This window comes from Crocuta crocuta, unplaced genomic scaffold, assembly GCF_008692635.1.
Source record: "Crocuta crocuta isolate KB4526 unplaced genomic scaffold, BGI_CrCroc_1.0 scaffold25, whole genome shotgun sequence".
NCBI classification, from domain to species: domain Eukaryota; kingdom Metazoa; phylum Chordata; class Mammalia; order Carnivora; family Hyaenidae; genus Crocuta; species Crocuta crocuta.
In genome coordinates, this window is record NW_027532015.1 from 20,738,506 (window position 1) to 20,751,607 (window position 13,102).

The window sequence follows — 13,102 nt, forward strand, 5'->3', positions numbered from 1 at the left end:
ACTTCTTTCAGCCTATTTGTACCTTAGAATAGCTCTATCAGGTAGGGATATGTAATTTCCATTTTACAGGTTTAGAAACAGAGGCTTAGCAGCATGAGTTCAGAGTTAAGAGAAAGACCTTCCTGGAGCCTTTGATTTTCCATTACTCTCCTAGCTCTATTAAGGCTTCTCTCAGGTAGCGATTGACATAAGGTGAGAGCTTCGCTACTTTTTTGTTGATAAATTTCTGTAGGCAGCACATGTAACAGTTTTACACAACAGGTTAATAACAATGTCACACGCTACATCCTTTTTGGAAAGGAATTTACCTCTTGCCCTTATCCTGTAAACAAGGATGGGTCTCTATTTACAGAAGAGGAAAAGGAAGAGGGAAAAGGATATTATATCACCTGGCCTAGCATTTTTGGGAGCAGATGTTTTCCTCGTCTCATTGTTCACAGAAAATTGGTTCAAGATGGTATAATGCAAATGTTCAAAAATACTGTGATTCATAATTCATCGTATTCTTTTGTTTGGATACAGCAAAATGATGCAGATGGATTGAAATTAAGGATCAGTCCTAAAACCTCAGGGCTTGGTGCAAAACCAAAAGCAAGTTATCATTTCTGTCCTGTGATAGACCAACCGACAGTGGATATTAGACCTCCAGGCCTAATCCAGGGCGGAATCACAGAGGAGCTGTGGAGATTGCTTTTATATTTTCTTCGTTTTGCCCGAAATTTTTCATGTATGGGATTTTTTTTTTTCTTCACCTCAGCATTTCTTTTTCCTATGTGGCAATCTCATTTTTAATTAGGTTGCGAGTGGATCAATTAACAAGCAAATAGACTCATTTCAGTAATAAAGTATCAAACTCCAATGAAGAGGGTACAATCGAGTGTCTGTTGATTGAAACCACAGTCAGGTTTTTGCATGAGCCTGGTCTGCTTCCAGACTGTGTGGGGCTGCCTGGCTGGTTGGGCAATGGCCTGACATGTCTCAAAGCTTAGGGTCCCTGTATGGAAGACGAGGGATCGGGAGAAACAGAAGTTAGCCGGTGTTTGAAACTTGATAGGTGCTCCATAAATTCACCTTTCTCATCTTCCTCCTTCCCTTCCTTTTCATCCCGTCATCCTGATTAAACATATGTATTGTCTGAAACAGTTTTGAGCTTACTGGATCTAAGTGGACTCCCAGGGTGGGAGTTCAGTATCCCTGGAGAAATGAGTCAATGGTGCACTCATCAGTGAGACAGGCACAGGAAGAGCCTCCTGGGGCTAGTGCTTCTCTTGGGGAGGGCTGACTGGGGATCCCAAACTGTTTTTCTTAACCTGCCCTCTCCCCATGCTTCGTGACCGAATAGTGCTTGAGGCCTTCCCACCGTAGGAACACATCAGTGTCTGTCCTTGGGTTGTTTTTAACTGTGTGTTAGACCTCCTCATTCATCTGGGTTACAGATGGCAGGGTGACTTTGAACTCCTCCATCTTCTGTTCCCGCCTCCACACATCTACCAGGCCCTTAAAGATGCTGCTGTCCAGCGTCTGCATGCACGGCCTGCTGCTGCATGAGTTCCGAGTGTAGACGAAGGTCACCCAGGGCTGCCACCACTGTGACTTTACAGGAATATTACAGCAACTCCTCACAGATACGGTCTAAACATAGATCTTCCTTCTCCCGCTTTCCCTGCCATCCCTGCTATTTAGAGCCACCACAGTGTTCTTTCTCCCAGTAGAGTTGATTAGGCTCCTACCTTGCTCAGTAGTCGGATTATTCCTTGCTGTTTGTGGAATATAGACTTACTACTTACAGTCCATAAACATCTGGCACAGGTTTATGTGTTTTTAGGTTGTTTCTCCCTATCCTGTCTCCCCTTCCCTATTTTGCACTCTGCATAGCACTTGGGCTGTGCATGTGCCTTGACTTGGTGGAAGCGATCGGCTGGCATTTGTGCCTCACCTGCTTTGGGTTGTCCTCCTCGTGGAAAGTCCCCGTCTCCCCGCCCTAATTCAAGACCTAATGGGTTGTTATCACCTGATGTGTATTTGCTAGCATTTTCTCTAATTGTGAAATAATAAATGTTTAATGCAGAAAGCTTGAGGGAAAAAATCACACACGCACGTTACTTTAGCTGCACCCTCATACTTGAAATCTTAATAGATCTTGGAATTCTCTACTTCCTTTTAACTGTTCCAGTTGTTCCCTTAGCATTTGTGTGTGTGTGTGTTTACATTTGCATTTATTATATAATGCTTCATATTATAAATACATATCTATTTGTTCATCCTAACTAAAAATAACCTCCTGGGGTTGGGTTGGACTGACTCACCTGTAACTCCCTCAGGTTATCTGTTTGAAGTGAGCCAGTGGCCATGCAATATAGCCCCGCGTGTGACTTCAGCAGTGAAATCATGGGCTGTTGGAGAGAATTTTGCTGTTTCAGAGGCAGGCCTCCTAGTGTTCTTCAAAGCAACCGGCAGGCCCCTCCTGCCTTTGGGACATTCGAGGAATCTCCAAAGGGCTCACTTTGTGCCTGTAGGTCACATCAAGGTGGCAGAATGTTTGCTCTGGATGAAAATCCTTGAAAGTATTTTTGTTATGTTTGGTGACTCTATATCCCTCTAACATATCAATGTTCGTAATGCATGCAATTCTGAAAATGCGGTCTTTCTCGAAAGAAATCCATTCCTAGGGGGCTCTGCCTACTTCTCTTCGTTTTCCTTCAGTGATTTATTCATGTGTTCGCCACAGCTTTATTTCGATGATCTTTGCAGGCAAGACAAGTACTACTTTTCACAGGGGCAGACTCACAGTAAGGAAAATTCTGGTGTCTGTCTCATTTTCATGACCAAAAAAATGTGGATCTACCGCCTGGATTTGAATCCTCAATGATTTCTAGTGACATACATTTCCAGAACATCAGAGTGTGATTTAAAACCAAGACTTGGAAAGTTCTATTCACCTTCTGGCAACATTTTTAAAAATCTAATTTCGTATAAGAGGAAGAGGCAATGTAATCAAATGTGTATGCAGAAATTCTGGAAGAATCCTCTACCTTTGTCACACTGAGGTGCTTCTCTTCCTGCTCTTCTCTCTTGTGCCATTTTGTGATAAAAAGCCATTCTTTTGGAGATTTCTAGTCTACAGTGTTTGCTGGGATTTGATGTGGAAGAGTGATGACTGTGAGAACTTTTATTACACTCATGGTAACTTATCTTTACCTACGGAATGTGACATCTGCTATGAAACATATAATGTTACTGGGAAAGGAAAATAGGTATCTTGCAGAGTTTTAAAGAAAAATACAAAAATGAAATATAGTTAGTAGGGAGACTGGTTGATGGAAAATAATATATTTTCTTACCCTAAGTAGTGAAATTAAAATTTTTTCACTATTTGAATTGTAGAGAATCTTATGGGGTTGTTTTTTGGAGCAGAGTGGGAGATCAGACAGAAAATTTGAAGACATTCTTACAGTAGACACTTTGAGCCCATGACTGTGTGCTGAGACAGCCTCTGAACTTGAGCAATGTGAACCGCCAGGAAGTATTCTGGTGCCAGGATATAGTGATCTCCTCAAATCGTGGAGTCCTGGCTCTGTTACCATCTGCCTGACTAGCTTTTGCATAACCTTTCTTCCCTTAGAACAGCTGCTTCTATAAGAGAAGTCCTTTGGACAAGATACAGATGACCTTTAGACAATGTCAGCCTTATAGTATTGAGTTTTAAAATTTCAGGAGATCACGGTCCTCATGACTATAGTTCTGTTCTTTGAGCGATTGTAACAAGCCAGCTAGCCAAATTATTAAATGGAATGAAGACAAATGAACTCTTGGAAGCAAGAAGAAAATATTTCAGGAGCACAGTTTGAGGCTAGGATATTATGTAAGGAGATGTTTCTCAATTACAGTGAGGTATGGGGCATTGGGGTGAAAATCCTTTACAGTAATGGTTCTCCATTTTCTTCTGGACACATATTGAAAATCTGTTGAAACGTACAGACTCTAGCTAAGAATAAATCAGTATAAACAATTATACCCAGAGGCACTGTAGTGGCTCAGTCAGTTAAGCGTCCGACTCCTGATTTCAACTCAGGTCATGATCTCATGGTTCGTGAGTTCGAGCTCCGTTGTAGGGTTCTGCTTTATCAGAGTAGAGCCTGCTTAGGATTTTCTCTCTCTCCCTCTCTTTCTGTCCCTACCCTGTTTGTTTGTTCATTCATTCATTCGTTCATTCTCTCTCTCTCTCTCAAAATAAATGTTAAAAAAAACACCACAATTCTACTCAAAATTTTCAGTATAATTTACATATTTCACTGGCAATTTCTTCTTCCATAGACAGATTTCCAATAAGAGTAAATTGTAACTATATTAAAATTTTTCAGAGACTGAACACTTTATTTTCATGATTCTTTATTGTAAAACAAATGAAGTTAATAGAGCTTTGGGAAATAAAAATATTGCCACCATGTCAAATAGTCTGATTGATCTCAAAAATGTTAAAATCTGTGTCTCAAATTGAGAAATATGGTACCCATTTTTTTAAACCAGGAACTGTGACTTATTTGAAAAATTATTAATGATTATTTCCAAAAAAAATCCAAAAATGAAGCTGCACATGGTCAAACAATAAAGTAAATTCTTCCCAAGACTACTTTAATAAAAGACTGTTTTTCCACAAAGCAATGCTCATATTTTCTTTTATGTATAATTATGCATTTTTATTTCATTTTGAAATTCCTGAAAATAACCAATTCCCAGAGGTATGTGGTAGCAGCAGCAGAGAATTTTAGAATTCATATAACTTCCTAGACACAGGTCTATGTTAAGGTAGGCCTATCTGGAATCTTCTGAGACCCTCAGTTGAAGTCATGTTAGGAAGTCCAGGACTGTTACTCTCCTATTATCTGAGTAGAAGCAAACTTGAAAAACGATCCTCCCGAGATTTTGCATGCAGCGCAGGTGAGGAGTTGTACACTTTCTCTACCCTAGCATTCAATTACGGCATTCAGAAATGTGTCTGATATTTGAATTTTCCAAGCTCTGTTAGCATGATGGCTGCATGTCTGAAATAAGTCTGCTTATTCATCTTTACAAATGAAAAGAGTTACGGGTGCCTGGGTGGCTCAGTCAGTTAAGTGTCCCACGTTGGCTCAGGTTATGATCTCGTAGTCCATGAGTTCAAGCCCTACATCAGGTTCTGTGCTGACAGCTCAGAGCCTAGAGCCTGCTTTGGATTCTGTGACTCCCTCTCTCTCTGTCCCTCCCTCACTCATATTTGGTGTCTCAAAAATAAACATTAAAATTTTTTTTTTAAAAGTGAAAAGATTTAAGTGCACTGGGTGGCTCAGTCGGTTAAGTGTCTGACTCTTGGTTTCAGCTTAGGTCATGATCTTAGGGCTTCATGGGTTTGAGGCCCTCATCAGGCTCTGCACTGACAGTGTAGAGTCTTCTTGGATTTCTCTCTCCCCCACCTTCTCCCCTACTTGTACATTCTGTCTCTCAAAATAAATAAACTTTTTTAAAAATTAAAAGATTTACTCATTTAACTGAGCAGGTATAATTATTATTAACTGAGCCAAATTCCCTGATTAAATGTCTCTTTGAAATTATTTTGAGGGTTATTTTTTTCCTCTTAAAAATTAAAACTTCCCCAGAAAATAGAATTACACACATGTCGACATCCTCTGGAAAACTAGGCAAGCTCTGTGAAATCAAAAGCATACTAATATTTTTCTGTTATTGCTCCATTCCCCTGTCTGAAAAGTTAGTGATTAAGACCCAAATTCTCATCATGATGAAACTTGCATGCTTCTAGAGTAGCTGTTTTTACCACCAGTGTGCATACTTGCAGAGAGCTGGTAAATCTGATTTCTATCATGACATGTGAATCTAATTTTTTTTTTTTTTTTTAACCGTAGAAGCAAAACCCAGGGGTGTTCCTTGAGCATCCTAGGCTCTCTGTCTGTAAGTAGGGTAATGGGGCTGATTGATTGGTTTTTCCAGTAAAATTATGCTTCGTCATTCTTGAAGTCATTTCTAGCCTTCGCAATTTTCCAAGAGGCTCACAAAACAGAAATCCTTCTTTGATGACATTTCTTTGTGTAGTTTTATCAACCATTTTGCTCAAGAAAAATAGTATAACTACTCCAGGAATTACTCTAAAACATTAGAAGAACCACCTTCATTCTGGAGTGGATAACCACCATTTTTTCCCCCAGTAGATCTACAGCTGCCATTTCCTTGTTTTTCTCCAAGTCCCAAATCAAGTCAGCCCTTTCCTTAGATATTCAGCTTCATCAAGTTTTCCCCTGTCACAGTCACTTTTCTTTTATGAGGAAATAAGTATTCTTCATAATTTATTTCAGGAAGGCTTTTGTATGAAAACAAATCTGGGTATTGTACAGTTCCAGATATTTCAAATTGAGTCTTTATTCATAATCAACATGCTACCTTTCCAGAACATACCTCCTCCCTCCAGAGAGTATACTTAAGTCTCCCCAACTTCATACTTTCAGTTGGAGTATTTTCAACATGGGTCTCCTTGTATTCAGCAATGAAGAGAAAACCAAAGGAATAGTTAGGTTCCTTGCCCTTTCTTTTTTTGGCTAATTTCCACTTGTGGATGTTTTTTTTTCTTAATTTTTTAATGTTTATTTATTTTTGAGAGACAGAGCATGAGCAGGGTAAGGACAGAGAGAGAAGGAGTCACAGACTCTGAAGCAGGCTCCAGGCTCTGAGCTGTCAGCACAGAGCCGGACGTGAGGCTTGAACTCATGAACCATGAGATCATGACCTGAGCCAAAGTCAGCTGCTTAACTGACTGAGCCACCCAGGTGTGCCCTGACTAATGGCTAGTTTCAAAATGAGATGTATTTAGTATGAAGCTAAATGAAAGACAGAGTACCGTTGCAAGACCCCTTCCAGAGCCCTGTGTCTAACAAATTCTGTGTCAGGTCTATAAACTTAGATCTGTCTTTGGCTTATATTAAAGAAAAAATATGGTTATATGATTATAACCATAATGACCAGAGGACTTTTCTTTGATTTCCATCAGTAGAAACAATTCTAGATAAGATGGTATTAGAACCATGACCTCCTGCAGTCAGATGTATTACTAAGCCATGCTCCTCTTGTAATTTGACGTAGAAAAGTTTCAGAGTGCCAGAAAAGAAACCATTGCGTTTGCGCCTGTCTGAGTCTCTGTAGCATTGCATTTACATCAATATTCCATTTGGTTAAACAGTTGAGATTCACTGTAGTTTATTTTACCTCATTAATTATTCATGTGGATTCTTTCATAAATAAGAGAGTCTGTTCTAGGACAACTGTGACCTTGACAGTATTTAAGAGCTCAGTCTCAATGGTTTACATGTCCTGTTCCGCTGCCTCCTGGCTGTGTGACCTCACTCACGTTCCTCGTCTCTAAAGTGGGCATAATTATAATATCCATCTCTCATAGTTTTTGAGACCATTAAGTAAGTCTGGGTATACCATGTCTTGCCAAGAGTGAGCGCCCAAACATTAGCTATTATTATTGATTGGTAATAAATTCTTTAACTGTGAGAAAGATCTTTTCTCTATAGATGTTTATCATGAAGCCTAAGTTTGCCTCTGGCAATAGCAGTTACAAATTATCCCGGACATGGCTAATATTTTCTCCCTGGAAAAGCAGTTTAGAATAACTTTGAGAATATAGAAGGTTTCAGAGCTGTCCGCAGAGAGGCAGGAGGCTTTCCCCCCCACTTCTTGTTCTAGAGGCAGTAAAAACGAATGCAATTGTTAAGGAAGGTAGGTTTAGGCTCTGCATAGGCAGGAATTTTCAGTAACAATTTCTCCAGTGCAGAACTCCCTTTCTTGCAAGCTCACAAGAATGATTCATACACAAGTTTGATAAAATGGCAGGTAGGGGAGATTGGCACACTCTTCTCGTTAGACGGTGCTGCCAATGTAAATCCAGTCGTTATCACGTCTGTGAAACTTTAACTTCATAGTAGGTTAATTTATTCAAGTTCTTATTATATTATTGTGAATTGAATTTTACTTGGCCAATTGAAAGGTCAGTTTTCACATGACCTTATGTCCGAATACAGGCATTCAGCAGTCCTGCAGGATTTGAGTGTACACATTTCTCCTTCGTTAATTCCATTTAAAGCAGCAGAAACTGATGTGACTGATAAATGGTAGAATCAAAATTTGATAGAATCAAAAAATTTTATCAAAAATTGATAAATGTATAGACTCTATTTCAATTTTAATTCCATACTACAAAATAGGCTCCTAGGTCAAAATATAAAAACCAGTTAGTAAATCCTTTGGTATTACAAGCACTGAATATCCTATTTTTTCTTCATTAGTTTTGAACATGATTGTCAGATTGTCAGAGGCTGCAGTACTATGTCCACCCTATTTTTAACAACTGATTTGGGGACATAAATCATAGCTTCCTTTTTCCTCCCTGTGTCATCTAGTGTGTCCCATTTAAAGGGAATGAATGAAATGGGTGTTTAGACTGTCTTGATGTTATTAATTACTTGGTAAGATGTTTCATAACAGGAAGGTATTTGGCATGCCATCAATAGCCTGGAATATTAACATCTTCAAGGACATTGGGTTCTCCGTGTTTGCTTAAAGTGATTGTGGAAGGGAGTAAAATACTATTTTTTTTTTTTTTTTTCATAAAATATGGCTCTAGCGGGAAGGGTGATGTGGTATAAGGGAGGGCTCTAGTTAAATCACGGTAGGGCTTAGGGTGTGAAATAACAGCATTTCAAGGGAGCCTGTGGGGAGTAAGATTACTTCTGTGATGGTCACAAGAAGCTTCTGAAAATAATTTTTTACCTACTTGAGCTTCTATTTGAGGCAGTGTACGCCAGGGCACTACCCCTGTCTGCCTGTGACGGGCAACATTGTCACATCAGTAACAACAGGGCTTCGTGACAGAAAAGGAGCCCAGAGGATTTCCATGTACTTGGACACTAAAATAACAGGATTTAAATTGTATTCATTAACCTATGTAAGTCAATTTGTGCCACATTTTCTGCCTCACAAAAATTTCAAAAAGCATAGTTATTGTGAACCCAACTATTATGCTGAACTTAAGAAATAGTTATAGTTTAATCTGCATACTGTGATTTATTTGTAATTAAACAAGTGGAGAGAGGATACTTAGGCGAAGATACAACACAATCATCATTTTGGGCAACGTTTCTATCATGAATCATCTCATGAGAGTTGGCAGTGCTCATGGCCGTCAGTGGGTATGTGTGACACAGCTTGAGGATACAGCTAAGGAAGAAAGAAAAATAGAAAAATGAAGGCGATAAAAAGGAGGTCCAAAAAATTAAGGGCAAGGAAGGAGTGGGATGGCAAGGAAAATAGAGAAGAAAAGCATTTCTAAAAGACACGATGTGTGGTCTACCACCAATAATTTTTTTTTTAAGTTTATTTATTTACTTTGAAAGAGAGAAAGAGAGTGAGAAAGAGAGGAGGGAGAGAATCCCAAGCAGGCTCCACACTGTCAGTGCCTAGCCTGACATGGGGCTCGATCCCACGAACTGTGAGATGGTGACCTGAGCCGAAATCAAGAGTAGGACGCTTAACCGACTGAGTCACCGAGGTGCCCCTACCACCAATAATTGTAGAAGGCAGTGATTTCTATATTTTTAAATGCATTAAAAAAAAGAGGTGATCGTGGGAAGCATTCATCATTTTTAGATTATTATATTCTTATGTTATATTTTATATACATAAGGACATTAAAAAGACAAAACTTATATATTCCAGTTGACTTACCTTTTGCCTCTTTTCCTGCATTTTTCATTTTGCCTGAACTGGTGCATGGGTCATCACAGGCTCGCACTGGTATGTGCATTGGAATCAACTGTTTACTAAATTTTTAATCAAAAGTGATAATATTAATCGTTCTAAGGACACATGAACTTAAAGGTCTGCTATGTGGAAGTATTCAGTTAGATGTGGAAGGAAGAGAAAGGAATGGTGGTGGGACCAGAAGCAAGGGGGTTTGGGAGGTGACGGATGAGGGAAGGCTTGTTTGGGTAAGGTAGCCAGAGAGCTTAGTGGTTCACTGAGGAGTTTGGAACTGGTTCTATTAGCTGTGGGGAGCCAAGGGAAGTTTTACAGCAAGGAGAGACATTATCAGGCATGTGCTTAGAAAGGATTTTACAGTTTAGCCTTGAACAACTCCCCAGGGGATGTGTGTTTAGGGACAATGAGACCCCACCCCCACTCTTGCAGTCAGAAATCCATGCATAACTTTGACTCCTCTAAAACTTAACTCCTACCAGCCTACCGTTGACTGGGAGCCTTACCAATAACATAGTCAATGAACACACATTTTATATATTCTATGTATTAGGTATTCTAGTCTCACAATAAAGTAAGCTAGGGAAAATAAAATGAAGAAACTCATAAGGAAGAGTCAATTACAATAAAAAATAGACTAAAAAAGCCATAAGGAAGAGAAAATACATTTACTGTATTTTTTTTTAAACCCTGGTAAGTGAACCCATGCAGTTCAAACCCGTGTTGTTCAAGGGTCAACTGTAATGTGCAAAATGATTTAGAAGAGAAGGAGCTGAAAGGGTTGTTGGAATATTGGAACTGAGACCTAAGTACAAGGCCCGAAAGGGACTCTGGCAATGGAGACAGTAGAGGAGAGCAGATAGAGCCTGTGGAGGCAGAACAATTACTTGTGGAGGGCGAGGGATGCAGATATAATCTTTCTCCTCCCCCTCTCTTTTTTAAAGTTTATTTATTTACAGAGAGAGAGAGAGAACACGAACAAGCGGGGGGGGAGGGGCCCAGAGAATCCCAAACAGGTTCCGCATTATCAGCCTGGAGCCCCATGCAGGGCTGGAACCCACGAATCATGATATCATGAACTGAACTGAACTCTAGAGTGAGATACTTAACTGACTCAACTATCCAGGTACCCATATAATCTCTTTTTGGGGGAAGACTTCTGTAAGTGAGAGTTTACTGTAGACACAGAAGAGAGGATTTAAAAATTTAGAACACTGTAAGAGTGTTTAAATATGAATGAAGTAGTTATTTTTCAGGATCATTTTATGTTTTTAATTTTTAAATAAAATTTTTAAATGATTGTTTTTGAGAGAGAGGGAGAGAAAGAGAAATAGAGAACAAGAGTGGGGAGGGGGAGAAAGAGAGGAGAAAGACCATCCCAAGCAGGCTTCCTGCTGTCAGTGCAGATCCTGATTCGGGTCTCAAAGTCAGAACTATGACATCATGACCTGATCTGAAATCAAGAGTCAGACACTTAACCATCTGAGCCACCCAGGCGCCCCTAATGGTCACTTTAAATAATGAAAAAGTGTAAGCAGTCTGTTTATAGAGCAATGAAGTAAAAAAACTTGCCTATGAGGAATTCTAGATACATAAACTAGTAGATCATCAAGATCAAGAACACAAAGCCAACTCAATTCAGTCTAGAAATTTTTTTGGAGGGACAAAGAACAGAGAAACATCCCTGTTATTTTCTGAACTTCTGAGCTCGTTTCCTAATATACAAGATGAAGAGCAGCATGCTGGTTAAAAATAACGGAATTTAGAATTCTGTTCAAATGCAGCTTCTGGTACAGGACACATGTGTTCTCTTAGCCAAGAGAATTTACTTACCCCAACCCCTCAGCTTTGCTTCTCTTACATTTTACAAATTGCAGGTGATAATGATGCCTGTCTTGTAGGGTGTGTGGGTGTGCGTGTGTGTAAGAGAGAGGCTTGAAATGCATTGAAGGGATAATACGTGACATGTGAAACAGTTTTCACAGAGAGGGCCTGGCATATGGTAGGTGCTCAACAAATGGTAAGTACTTCTTTTATTCTCAGCAGTAACATGTAAGGGAGTATTGGTAGATCTCTTTCTAGTTCTGAAGGGTGGTTTGACAAAAGAGATAAATTTGGCATTGGCTTTTACCTTGAAAGAAGAGGACATTCTGGGATACACAATCATTTTACAAAGACTTTTTAAACCAGATACACGAGGCAAAGCTTCTCTTGTTACCTGTACTGTACACTTTTGCTCCAGGTGCATTGGTTTTTGCTATGGTTAATTTTAATGCTGAACACGAAGGGGTTAAGAAATGTCCTTACTCGTGTTACATGAAGTAACCAAATTATCAGATGGAAACAGGAATTGGGAAGGGAAAAAAAAAAAAGCTCTGTAGTAACACGTTTTCTGACGGCTTGTACTTACATCTTGTACTTACATCGATGAGAGGAGTCCACAACCTGGCAGTTTAATCAGATCATAGTAATTCAGGGATGGGGGCAGCTAAATAGTACTCCCCCCGCCCTTCCTTAACTAAAGCCGCTCAGACTGGAATTGCCCAGGGTTGAAACAATACTCTGAGTCACGGCTCTTCTCATTGGACAGCCAGCCAGCCCTTCACTGGCGAGGCCCCGCCCCCCCGTGTGAATCACCCGCCTCGGCCTCAAGAGGAGGAGCCGGCCAATGCTAATGAACGGAGCTGCCCGGAGGAACTTCATTCCCGTTCTCCAAGTCAGGATCGGAGAAATTATGCCCCTTCTGTCACCATGAGCTGGCTCTCCAGTTCCCAGGGAGTTGTCCTAACTGCCTACCACCCCAGCGGCAAGGACCAGGCCGTGGGGGGGAACCATGGCAAGGTTGGCGAGGAAGCCACCCCCAGGTAAGCCCCTGGCATTCGAAAGCCCTAGAGCAAAACAAAAGCCTCTTACCTGCTCCAGTCGGGGGAAAAAAAGTGACAGGGAAGTTGGTGCGGGAGGAAAAAGAAACAGCATCGCACACGTCGAACCTAACGTCCTGCAGCCGCAGAAATGTTTGGCCCGGGTTTTGTTACTTTGCGTTTATTTCACCTAGTCCACGTCTGAAATAGCCCCTACGATTACTGCTGAAGATGGACGGGAAGGAACTTGGGGATATATATGGCTGTCAGACTTGTTGCTTAGCAGGTGCATTTGCAAATGTCGAAAGATCAAATGACTCTAATTGTAACACTTCCTATGGAGATGAAATTCTTGAATGGGCTCAGGGCACAGCCGCTGGAGCTGCTAGTTGGGAAAGTGTGCCAACAAGCAGGGAGGCTGTTCACTGTGGGATCTGTTG

General features: G+C 40.4%; 1 protein-coding gene across 2 annotated transcripts in view; it reads left to right on the plus strand.

The window, feature by feature from the left end:
• The window catches only part of ARHGAP18 (Rho GTPase activating protein 18), a 195,174-nt gene that overhangs the window by 55,010 nt on the left and 127,062 nt on the right, over positions 1-13,102 (plus strand). The window contains exon 1 of one of the 2 annotated variants that reach the window (XM_077776175.1): positions 12,418-12,665. The exons of the other annotated variant lie outside the window; for it this stretch is intronic. Coding sequence (XP_077632301.1) covers positions 12,553-12,665 — 113 coding nt within the window. The 5' untranslated portion in view covers positions 12,418-12,552. Of the gene's footprint in view, positions 1-12,417; positions 12,666-13,102 lie in introns of those variants that run through there. 2 annotated transcript variants of the gene reach the window in all.